At 34.7% G+C, this 12707-nt stretch overlaps 1 protein-coding gene across 1 annotated transcript; it reads right to left on the minus strand.

Annotated features, from left to right (window-relative positions):
* Positions 1-1034: 1034 nt before the first annotated feature.
* Positions 1035-4816, minus strand: LOC107867415 (transport inhibitor response 1-like protein). The gene is made up of 3 exons (XM_016713645.2): positions 3677-4816; positions 2687-3185; positions 1035-2601 (listed from the first exon to the last, which is right to left on the minus strand). Exons 1-3 carry the CDS (start codon positions 4291-4293, stop codon positions 1837-1839), a joined length of 1881 nt encoding a protein of 626 aa, XP_016569131.1. The 5' UTR covers positions 4294-4816; the 3' UTR covers positions 1035-1836.
* Positions 4817-12707: the final 7891 nt, after the last annotated feature.

Here is a 12707-nt window from a genome sequence, read left to right on the forward strand (position 1 = left end):
TAATTATCAGGTAACCCGATTCATCAAGACTAAAACAAATGAAACGACATCTCCTAGCATTATTGTCTCGAGTTGGACAATCACTAGGCCATAGTCTTTTTACTTCACTAAATGATTGATAGTCAACTTGCACAGAAGCTAGTAATACTCAGTTACCATCATCTTGCTTGGTGAAAGATCAAGAGTTATTAAGTTGCCTTGAGTTATATGAATTTCATGAGTCTGTCAGAGGCAAGTAGGAAAACAAAAAATGGGGTGGTCCACTTATCCTACAAATGTTTAGACAAAAAGAAAATGGAAGTCTTACTTCCCATCACTTATTCAATTTGCATACTCAGATCCCACTTTGTTAAACAGGGTTTTGCTTTTTTACCATATGCCAAAGAAAATATCAGCAGGGAAGGCAGATTTCTCCTCATTATTACATACCAGTCTCATCCAGCAGACACAACACACACACACACACACAAAAGCATTGAATTCTTTTGAGATGGGAATGACTTTGAGTTGGTTTTGCCTTTTCTTGAAACTCAAATAAAGGGGTAGTGACAAAATCATCAAACAAATCCGTTAAGAGATTGGTCCCACTATGAATTGTACTCAAATAAAGATCAAGAATGCAGGAGCAGCATATGAACAGTGTGCAGATAACACAGCAGGCTCCTCAAGACTCTTATCCAAAAGAATCAGATTGTGTTCAATGAATTATCATAAAGGTACATCAGCAGAAAACAAGGGGTGTGGTGCTGTACTATCCTTTCCACTACAAAGGCTCCTCCATAGTGAACAGATGAGACATAGGGAGGGGAAATAAGGGCCATTCATCAGCTGGAAAGGTAGAGAGGATAAGACTCATACATGGATCCCACAAAGAGGGGGGAAGGGAGGGGGTATAGTGTTTAGGAGAGGGGGAGAGGGAGTGAGGGACCTGCATTTTGTACTTGTACAAGGCTTTCCACACATCATTTATGGGTCTCACTATCAAGCTGATCATTCCACACAAAGAAAAGGCAAGACAAACACACACTAGCATCTGGTCCATGCATATTTGGCATTTATTACCCATCTCACATTTCTTCTAACAATAACAATAATAAATTCAACAGTCAGGTGCTAGGGAAACAACACATCCTGGAAAGAACAAATATTTCTAGAGAGCGAGATGGAGAGATCCAACTGCGGTATCCTTCTGAGCATTAGGCTATCACCAACTAGAATAAAAAAAGCTTCAACTCTAAACTAACAATGAAACAAAAAATAAGGGCTTCAATTGTATGAAAAGATACTACTTGACGATCCAGTACCCTGACCGAGCATGCAGGTGTATTCCATGTGTGTTGATTCTGAATAGACCAATTCTCCCGAAAGACTTTTAGAAATCTCATTGAGCAGCAATTTGATCCGCCACCGTGCAATTTGGAACGTCCACCCTAACTGTGGCCTTAGCAACCACTCCATTTGCTAATTGAAGGCTCCATGAATATGAAGAAAATGAAAGTGAAAAGAAAAGATTACTGATACAACATTTGTCTTCTCGATTGCTTTGCTGGAAAAAACAATCTCTGTACTGAACCATATACAATGACATCCATGGAGGCCAGCATTGAATACAGAATAGATTGCTCACTGCCTTTGCAAGCGGTGCACCATTTGTTTTCCCAAGAAGTAAACTTGTACCTTCATATAGGTCGCAACAGATTTCTGTAGAGCATCTCTTCCCAAGAAAATAGTTAATCATTTCTCAAAGATCATCTCTTCCCAAGAAAATAGTTAATCATTTCTCAAAGATCCCCCAATCAATTACTGCAGAAAATTCCTATCTTCTAAAAAGGTCGGTCACAGTATTTGCACAAATGATGGTGCATCAGCTCTCGGTCCATCAAGAGACCGGTACATGTACAATGTATTAACATGCTCGGGAGAAACACTCCTTTCCTCATCTTCACCACTAATCACTTCCACTACTAGACGGGGCAATTGGCAAGCAATCTCCTGACAACCTTGTAGAGTTACTCTACAAGATGACAGCCAAAGGAACCTCATGTTGTAATAGTGGTGTAAACCAGAACGCAAAGACAAATCTCCAAATGGGCAATCTCTGATCTCTAATTTCTGCAACTTAGGGCAGCCCTCGAGCACATACTTCAGAGCCATGTCACTGTCTCCAGCAAAAGCAACTGATAAGGTTCGGACTAGTTTCCCGTATTGTCCAATGTAACTGAAAGCCTTATCCGTCAGTAAACCAGATACAGCGAGTCTAGTAAGCTTCTTACAGTTCTTGACAATAGCCCCGAAGCCTTCATCCATTGGTTCACCAGTAACATGGTCAGGCAAGTGTCGACCCATAATGCATAGTCGGAATACCACAAGGTCTGGGCAGTTCTTTGACATAGCTATAACAGCTGCATTTGTCATTCGTTGGCAAAAATATAAGATAGACTTGAGTTTCCTGCAACCCTCGGAAATTGCAAGGAGACCTACATCAGAAACTGGGGCTTCTGCATCTTCCCGAGCTTCGATAGGGAAAACCCGAATCTCCCGCAGATCCTTACATGTTTCAGCAGCTGCCTCAAGTCCTTCATCGCATACAGAATCAAACACCTGAAAGATCAAAATTGCTTAGAAAAACTATATAATGGAGTACAATTTCCTTTAAAAGAACATTTAGCAAATTCGAACCACATACCCACAATACTTGGAGCTTATGGCAGCGGCTGATGACAGATTTGAATTGTTCAGTATTAATGTTGGCACCATAGCTGAAATTAAGAGAGGTCAGATTGCAACAAACTGAATAGATAGCAGGCAGATACTCTGGAGCAATTTCCCTGAAACCAGAGAGACAGACAATGGACTTGCAGGCAGCAAATGCTGAAGCATAATCAGGATCTTGTTCATCAGTCAGCGTAGGGTTGCCAAATGAGCCTGTTCCCAGACTGGTCAGCTGCGGAGCTCGAATCATCAATCGGTACAGCTGCGTAATAGAAACAAACCGATTCAACCTTAGTCTCTTCAAACTAGGTGACCTGATTACTAGCTTCTCCAATGCCTCAAAGTCAATAGGACATTCAACACAATCAAAGGCCAAAGACTCCAAACACGTCTCGTTCTCAGGGAAGTACGAAATCCAGTCCACTTCATCGTCCGATACGTCAGACTCAATCAGATCAAGCGCTCTAATTTTCCTGCAGCAAAAACCTTCTATTATGCACAAGAAAATCACACTACCTAACCATATTGCACAGCTGCAAACTCACAAATCCAATACAAGAAGTCACTACATCCAAACACAAAACAAAGTCAAAACCCAAATATCACAGTTTCAATGCTAGTGTCCTCGAGAAACATCATTAAGATTCAAATGCAGAAATTAAACAACATGACTAATACAATCTCACAAAGAGGTCCGAGAAGGGTAGATTGTGCGCAAACCTTACCGCCACCTCAGAGGCAGAGAAGCTATTTCCGATAGACCCTCAGCTCAAAGGAAATGCAGAAATTAAACAGCTAACGAATAACCCAGCCACATAACTAATTCAAACACCAGCACAAATGAAGCACCTAACTTCTAAGCTAAGCTATAAATTTCCCATTAGAGTAAAGAATTCAGCTCATAGAAATGAAAAATCTAATCTTTACCAAAAGGGTGTGCACAAAAACAGATCTATCCACTAACCTGCAATCACGGGCTAGAATAGCAAGTCCACTAGTCCCAAAACCTTCGCAACAAACAAGAACAAGCTCTTTGAAACTAGGGAAACAACGGGCCAACAAAGCTAGATCATCATCAGAGATAGACATACGTTTGAGGTACAATTTCTCAAGCCCGCGATACGAATCACCCATAACAGAAGCCCAAGGAGTAAAGTGTGCACCCCAATCAGGTGGAAGCAAACTGAAATCAGCAAACCTCGGTTTCCCCTTAATAGCAACAGAAGTCACCCTTTCGAAACGGGCCGTGACACGGCCCGGAGAGACTGCATAACAATTGCCAATAAACACTTCGGATCTGGTTAGGGCTTCGGCCCGATGCCAAGATTTGCTCACAAGCGATGCAGCGTTACGGTCACGTCGATCCGTTAGGAAACAAAGAACGTTTTCTAGCACATTTTCAAGCACTTGATCTGGGTGTGGTGAGAAGTGAAAGCCACCAACTCCGCCGGATACGCCGCCGCTAACGCCGCCAGAGACGGCGGCGTTGAAGCAACAGTTTCTTGCTTTTGCGGTGGCGCCGCCGGTGAGATCTGAAGGACAAGGGCGCTCCTCATCTTCAGACATCTCACTACCACTCATGTGAGGGGTTTTTGGGGTGAGTTAGATTTATGAGAAAGTTTTTCTCTGAAATCTGAATGAATAATTTATTTATATATACACATACACACAAAAATAATAGTAATAATTTTTGCCCCTTGTGTAGTAATTAATAAACTATATTTCCTTTCAGATCCAGAAGAGTTGAGCTAGATGAAAAACAAGGGGTGTTACTATTCTCTTTTATTTTTTGTTCTTTTTGGGTTAGTGTTTTAGTGATGCTAACCAAGATTTTTAGCTTGATTCTTGGGTTTGACACACATAGGGGGTGGGGTGGGAGTGGGTGGGTAGGGGGAGAAGAATGAATTCTGAATTAGAGTTGAATCAATGAAGTAGTAGTACTATGTGATGACTATGGGCTTGAGGGGTGGGGGGGTAGAGGTAGCATTGGGATTCTCCAATGGCTTCTTTCTTTCTTTCTTTCTTTCTTTTTTTTTTTGTAGAAATGGTAAGTCTGCAAAATCCAATGGCTCTCCACACATTTGTTTCTTCATTATTTGAGGGGGGCTTTTCTTTAAGCTAGCTTTTGTCTTTTTCTTTTGCCATTTCCTTTGGACCCTTTGGTGTTTGTAGTTTTTTAGAAAATTATTTTTTGAAAAAAAACTATTTTAGGAAAAAATTGAATTTTTGTGAAATGATATTTTGAAGAATATTCTGAACTTTTCTGTTAAAGGTTATTGTCGTTTGGATTTGATATTAGTATAGGTTCCTTAAAAATAATTTTTAAATAATTATGTGTTTGATCTTTTATTTTTGTATTATGAAAACTTTAGTAGTATTAGGTATCCTATTTTGATTTTTTCACATTGTATTTATTTTTTAAAAAAAAAATGTAAATTTTTTTCCAAGCATACGTCTTAATCACATGTTGTATACATGTTATGGGTTAATGCCAAAGCTTGTTTGGTGAGAGGAACCCCTTGTCTTTTGGCTATTTGCTTTTAGGGCCACTATGGTTTTGTTAATTCAAATTTGAAGTAGTATCTTCTGTGAGATACAGTCAAATTCAAATTGTGAAATAGTCAATCACTCAATAAAAAGAAATCTGTGTTTTGGGAAATTATTCTACCCAATGATACACCCTTTATCAAAATTTTCCCAAAATTATTTAATTGGATACGAAGTTTTAAAAAAAAAAAGATATTCTTGCATTTATTGTCTTAAAAGCATAAAATTTATGTGATTATAAACCTTCTGAAATTTATGTTTTTAAGCATGTCATACATATATATGGCTAACAAAGCTTCTCATTAAAGACAAAAAATGGAAGTTTAAATAAATTGTTTTGAAATTTAGAGATATAAATTTTTTTTAACGGAGTAGAAAGTAAATAAATTTGTACATTGAAATGGAGGGAGTAATGCGACAATTATTTTAAGGGGTCGTTTGGTTGGAAAGTATTTATCTCAGAATATCCAGAATAGCTTATTTCATCATGCATATGGGATAACTTATCTCATTACTATGGCGTAAGTGATGGGATAAGTTATCCCAATATTGACTAATACCTCCAACCAAACATGGGATAAAATAATCCTCATTTTATCCCGAGACTTATTTATTCCTTATACATTACATGGTGTAAAGTATAGAAACAAATAATTCCGAGATAAAATAATAATCCCAGATTAAAAATTTTAATGCATGTTTGGTTGACAATATTTGGGATAACTTATTCCAGAACTAATAAATAGTACCGGGATAAGCTATTCACTTATTTGGTGGGATAACAATCCCATTATTATTTATTCTTGGGATAAAAGTAGAAAATGACACAATTGTCTTTCAAATTCTTAAATTATCACATTATATATATATATATATATATATATATATATATTACTGTACTTTACTTTACTTTTTTATATAAAATATAAGGTATTTGTATAATGAGATAGGTTAGATTTTAATGCGAATGAATATGGAACATGAAGTTCAAATTTTTAAGTAGTCGTTTGGCCATGAAAACTAAAATTTTCTAGAGTTGAAATTGGAGTTGGAGTTAGTGTTTGCATGTCTTTTTTGAATTTTTTTTTTTTACTTTTGAAAAAACTTTTTTAAATATGATTTTATGCCCTAACTTTTACAAACTATCAAAATCACCCAACTAAAATTTACCTTTAATGAAAAAAGAACACAATTAACCACTATTATAAAATAATTACATATACATGGTCATATTTAATGAATTTCAATTATGATGTATATAATATTTACATTAATAGTCGTTTTCTCATATTTGAAAATTTTAAATATGGATGTTATATTAACATATCACTGTTTCCTGTTTTTTAGGTATTAAATATTATCTTTCAAACAAATTTATTTTTTTAGGAATTTATTTAATTTATTTCCTTCATTTTTTGTTCCTAAAAAATAGGAAATGACGAGTTGTTATTAAATTTTAGGGTGTCGCTAATTTATTTCTTTAATTTTCTTATACATGAAAGATTTTACTGTGTGTGAATAAATTATTTTTATGTAAAACATGCTTTGCATATTTATGGTATATTACATCATATACCATAAATATATAAATATGCTTAGTAGGTTTCTTTATACTTTGTATTTTTATATATGTGTGTATATGGTATATACATGGTATAAACTTCATATATAACATACTTTGTACATTTATATTATAAATATGCTTAGTATGTTTCTTAATACTTTGTATATTTATATATGTGTGTATATGATATATGCATGGTATAAACTTTATATATAACATACTTTGTATATTTCTATTATAAATATAATACTTTATATATTTATGGGTATAAATATAAATTAGCAGTTAAATAATGTCTTAAACAAGGGATAAAAATAATGATGAGAGAGAAAAAGAGATATATATTAATTAGGATAGCATTAAGTTTGAAATTAATTATCTTATTCTTTAAAATTATTATATACGTAATATTGAAAAAGTAATGTTATAAGGAGAGTTTTATATAAAAATTTAAAAGATTGAGGTTATATGTAATAATAATAAAAGTTGAAAAATTGTGAAAACAACAAAAACCTATTTTTTCTTTTTAGAAAAAATTTCCGAAATTATTTTTTGAATTTTCATGGCCAAACACCACAATTTCCAACTCCGAAAAAAAATTCTGGAAAAAAGGAAAAAAAATTCATGGCCAAATGGGCCCTAAATGAGATGAAAATATAAATTACAAAATTTTGTGTATAATAGTTTGCTGTTTCTACACAAGTTTTTCATCGTTTTTATTTTACTTTTTCTACCAATTTACTCAAATAATTTTATCTAAAAATTAAAAAAACAAAAACAACCACTACACGATTCAGTGTTATATATGTTTTGGAGAAAGTAAAAAATTCAAACTTACAAATAAAGAGAAAAATCATATGAATCAAATAAATAATTTTTTATGTTGAGTAGTAGAGAATCTAGATTATTTTAAAATCTTTTACAAAACTATAGCTAATAACACCTTTTCAAATGATTTTACTGATATATATATATATATATATATATATATATATATAAGAGAAAATGTGAGATTTTAGTAGTCCTCGCATCAAATATTTTTTTTAATCATTTTATCTCTAATTTAAATTTTAATTACTCTGCAAATTTTTATTCATTTTGATAAATTTGAACAATTATATGAGCTTATTAAATACTACAAAAGTGATGAGTAATAGAAAAATGATAGTGACACCATAAAATTATTTATAGAATTAAGTTCAAAATTGATGCAAGAATTTATTGCTTTTCTATAGAAATGTTTATTAATCGTACTTTAGATTTTTATTTTCCCTAACAAATTTATCATAGACATAAATTTTTATTTTTCCTAACAAATTTATCATAGACATAAATTTTTATTTTTTCTGACAAATTTATCATGGACAAGTTATTAAAGTGTGTTGACATTCCCTTTCTAACTTAATACATGCTTAATTATTAAATAAAAAAATATCTAAAAATTTAATTTTTTAAAAAATATAATTTGACTCTCCAAATATTAATGATACTAAATAATGAAAAATGAGAGTAATTCTTTTTCACATTTTTTGATGATGAATTTTTTTAACAAAAAATGGGATTATCAATATTTTATGAAATTTAGAACAAAATAAGCAATTTAACATGAAATATTAGAGATTCATACACATTTAAGAAATATTTTATTTATGAATATATTATACGTTAAATTTATTTGAATAGTTATTATGTTTATTTATATATTTTAATTTCTCTAAAAAATTATAAAAATGTCGACTCCATTGTTGAATTACATATTTTAAATTAAATAGTTTTTCAATCACTTGAAAATTTATATTGTATATATCAATTAAAATGAATTTTAATATTCTTTTTTTTTGTTAAACAGAGATTAGATTGCATAACTAAATAAGAGTTTACAAAGGTGGCTATTAGCCTAGATCCAAAATAACACCCTCTTGGGGTTTATTACAAAGGGAATGTTTCTTTCAAATATAGTTCCAACGTTATCTGCCCATACTGTTTTCCGGACAAACAATGGTGGAACTAACCAAATGTTCATTAGTAATTTGGTTACTTGCACCTTCCTTGGCTAGTAGATCTGCCACCTGGTTCTGTTCCCTATAGCAATGTTGTACTGGAGGTGCCCCTATGCTTCGAAGTCTTGACCTGCATTCATCCAAAAGCACATGGTAGAGTAGATTATCATTTGTTAGCATGTTAATAACCTCAGTTGAATCAGTATTAATTTCTATCGGTAAGAAGTTGAATTGTTCCACCAGCTTAAGGCCTTCCCTGAGTGTAAGGAGTTCCATGAAGTTGTTCGTGTTTCTCCCGAAACTCCAGTGGAATCCCACCTTCCAATCCCCATTCTCATCTCTAATCACCCCACCAATACCCCCATTACCTGGGTTACCAGCACAAGCCCCATCCACATTCATTTGTGGTGGTTTGCTTGTGGAGGGTTCCATTGGACCCAGATAGTGGTTCGAGGTCTAAGTTTATGGTGATTTTGAGCAATGTAAGCATACTCCACCGCCTCAGCATAGGCATGTCGGAATTCAGGCTTACCTTTCTTGTTGGTAAAGGTATTGAGGTTCCTTGCTTTCCAAATGGTCCACAGGCTAAAGAGGAAAATGACCTTCCAACACACAAAGTTATCAAACCTAGCATTTCTAATCCTCATCCAGGTGCTTACCCAGTTCTCAGTGTTAAAACTCGATTTGTTAAGAACATGAGTGTGGTTAGTGCATTTGGTTAGTAAAGTGTTCCAAAAGTTAGAAACTATTAAGCACTGAAAGAAGATGTGTTAGATGTCTTCAGTGTGGTGGTTGCAAAGTGAGCACCCAGGATCTAAGGTTAGACCTCTATGATTGATGAGGCAGTTCGTGGGGAGCTTTCTATGTTGGAGCATCCAGAGAAAGGATTTGATTTTATTAGGTAAAGGGAGTTTCCAAATATGTGCGAAATCCTCCTCCCCCTGCTGAATGGAATGAACCTCCCTTTCTGTAATTAACTTGTAGGCACTAGAGTTTGAGTAAAGCCCATTCCCTGTCAAGCTCCAGACTAAGTAGTCTTTAGAAGCTCTTTGATTGGGATAGATGGTGTGTTGAATACTATGCTTCAATTCCTCAGTGATTTCCATGGGGAGAGCCTCAAATACCCAATTTCTGTTGACCCAAATACTAGAGACTTTAGTGTGCATTTGGTGCTCTAATAAGGGATCATGGACTAGATTAATTAGAGGTGGGAGATTGGGGATCCAGGTATCAAACCATGGATTTACATTTTGGCCATCATGGATCTTTCATAAGCCAGTTTTTTTGCATATCTCCCAACCTTTGAGCATGGCTTTCCAGGTTCTGGAGTTGATGCAGCTGTTGTTGTACTTTTCCTTGAGGATCTTAGCCCAGAGGCTGTTGTGGCTATGGTTGTATCTCCAAGCCAAGCTGGTAAGAGAGGAGAAGCTCTTATAAGATACTTTGTGGATTCTAAGTCCTCCTTTTCTTTTGGCAGGGTAATGGTTTTTCAATTTAGGAAATACATCCTTTTTTTGTCTAAGGTGGTACCCCAAAGGAAGTTCCTCTCGGTTCTATATATGAGATTAAGGATTTGTGTAGAGAGGGCTATATACTGCATGATGTTATTTGGTATATTGCTCAAAGAAGCCTTAATTAGGGTTGTTCTTCCTGCCATGTTGAGCATCTTTGTTTTCCACCCTGCCAATTTGGAATGAAGGTTGTCCAGAATAAATTGGAAATCCCCATTGGTGGGTTTCTTATGGAAGATTAGGAAACCAAGACATTTCTCAAAGTTTTCCCTAACAGGAATGGTTAGGATATTTGAGAGATTTACTTTATCAACATCAGAATAGTTGCTAGAGAAGATGACTTTAGACTTAGAGGAGTTGACCTTTTGCCTTGAAAAATGACTAAAGCTACTAAGAGTAGTCGTGATGGTTTGACAGTTATGAGTGTCAGCTCTGGCAAATAAGGTAAGATCATCTGCAAAGAACAGATGGGATATTTTGGTTCCCCAGTGGTAATAGAGAGGGAAGTCTAGTTGAGGATATCTACTTCATGATCAATCCTCCTGGGAAGCAACTCCATATAAAGAATGAAGATGTAAGGAGATATATGGCCCCCCTGTCTGATAACCCTAGTAGCTTTGAAGAAAGTGGTCTTACCTCCATTTACCAAAATAGAGATAGAAGAAGTGGTGAGACAAGACATAATGAGCTTAATCAGATTCAGAGGGAAGTTAAAGAAATGGAGAGCTTGCCTAACAAAAGACCACTCAATTCTGTCAAAAGCCTTTTTAAGTCAATTTAAAAAATCATATTAGGCTTCTTTCCTTTCATTTTTGCAAAATGGGAGATGAATTCCTGTACCACAATGGCGTGATTAGAAGCTCTTCTGTGGGTGAGCTAATGATGTCATTGAGAAGAGGTTTTATCCTATTGGCTATGATTTTTGTGATGATCTTGCATTGAGTGTTACATAAGCCAATAGGTCTAAAATTTCTTAAATTAACAATATTCATGCATTTTGGGATTAGGCATAAGAGAGTCTCGTTGGCTCTACTATCCATGGTGCAAGTAGTGAAAGTATCCTTACAGAAAACCACAACAGATTGATTCATCAGGTTCCAGTATTTTTAGGATGAATTCCACCTGGTCCTGGTGCTTTAGTAAGATGAAAAGAGAAGACAACTTTCTTAATTTCCTGATTGGAAGGAATGGCTGTCAGATTCTGATGGTAGTCAGAAGAGATTGAGCCTTTTTGGGAAGGATTTGGTTGATGCCTCCTGGGGGAGAAGGAGTGGTCAGTCTTGTAGAAATTGAAGTAATAGGTGTAAATCCTATCCCTTATCTCTTGATCTAAATAGGCCTAATTCCCCGCCTCATTCTTCAAGGAGTTAATCCTATTTCTTCTTCTTCTATTGATGGTAGAAGCATGAAAGAATTTAGTGTTATTGTCCCCTCCAGTTAGCCAGTTATTTCTGTATTTAAGTCTCTAGAATTTCTATTCTTGGGTTAGAAAATCACTGAATTCTTTAGTCAGGGTTGATTCCAGGTCACAGAGGAAACTGCTGAAGGGATAGCTAGCAGATCTTTGGATTCCAGCTAGTCTGGCTAACAAAGTCTTTTTTTTGTGAAAGATGTTTCCAAAGACTTATGTATTACAGATTTGGGCTTGGGATCTAAACTGAGCTATGGCTACAGGTCATCCTCGTATTTTGTATATCATGAATACTTGTCAAGGTGCAAAATGCTTTTTGAACCAATGTTTGCATTTATATTATCTATTTCATTGAATTCAGACTCTCAATGAAAGCATCAATGTAACAATCCAAATTTCTCAATTCAACAATCAATAAACAAAGGAAACGAAGCTAATAACTTTGATTAATACAGAAAGGAGCAATTACAATATAGAGAACATGAATAGTAGCAAGAGAGGATGAGAGGACTAGAGATAATTTGGAATGAAAAAGACAGTGTTTGTCTAAAAATAATCACAATTTGCATAAACTTTCCAAAACCACAGGCATACATTCTTTTTTATCTCTACTCAACCTAGATCACATGCAAATCTATTGTTGAGTTGTCTAATCCTTAGGCCTCTTCGTGGTTTAACCCCAAACCCAATAGCTTGGCTAGTCTTTGGACTATCCATGTTCATTGTTCACAACAAAATAGATAGAGTACTATCTTTTAGTAAAGTACATGGAGTTTAGTAGGAAAGTTTTTGTGTACTCCCTCCATGCTATAATGTGTTAAAGATGAATTAAAATGTGAATAGTTCTCCTTTAAAAAAATACTTTAGTATTAGATATTTTAGTCTGAGCATTTCATGTTTTCTTTAATTTGCAGAAAGGGGAGAAAAACATGTATAGGTTTAATCTTTGGAATACAATTTTT

Source organism: Capsicum annuum, chromosome 4 (genome assembly GCF_002878395.1).
Source record: "Capsicum annuum cultivar UCD-10X-F1 chromosome 4, UCD10Xv1.1, whole genome shotgun sequence".
In the NCBI taxonomy this organism is placed as follows: Eukaryota; Viridiplantae; Streptophyta; class Magnoliopsida; order Solanales; family Solanaceae; genus Capsicum; species Capsicum annuum.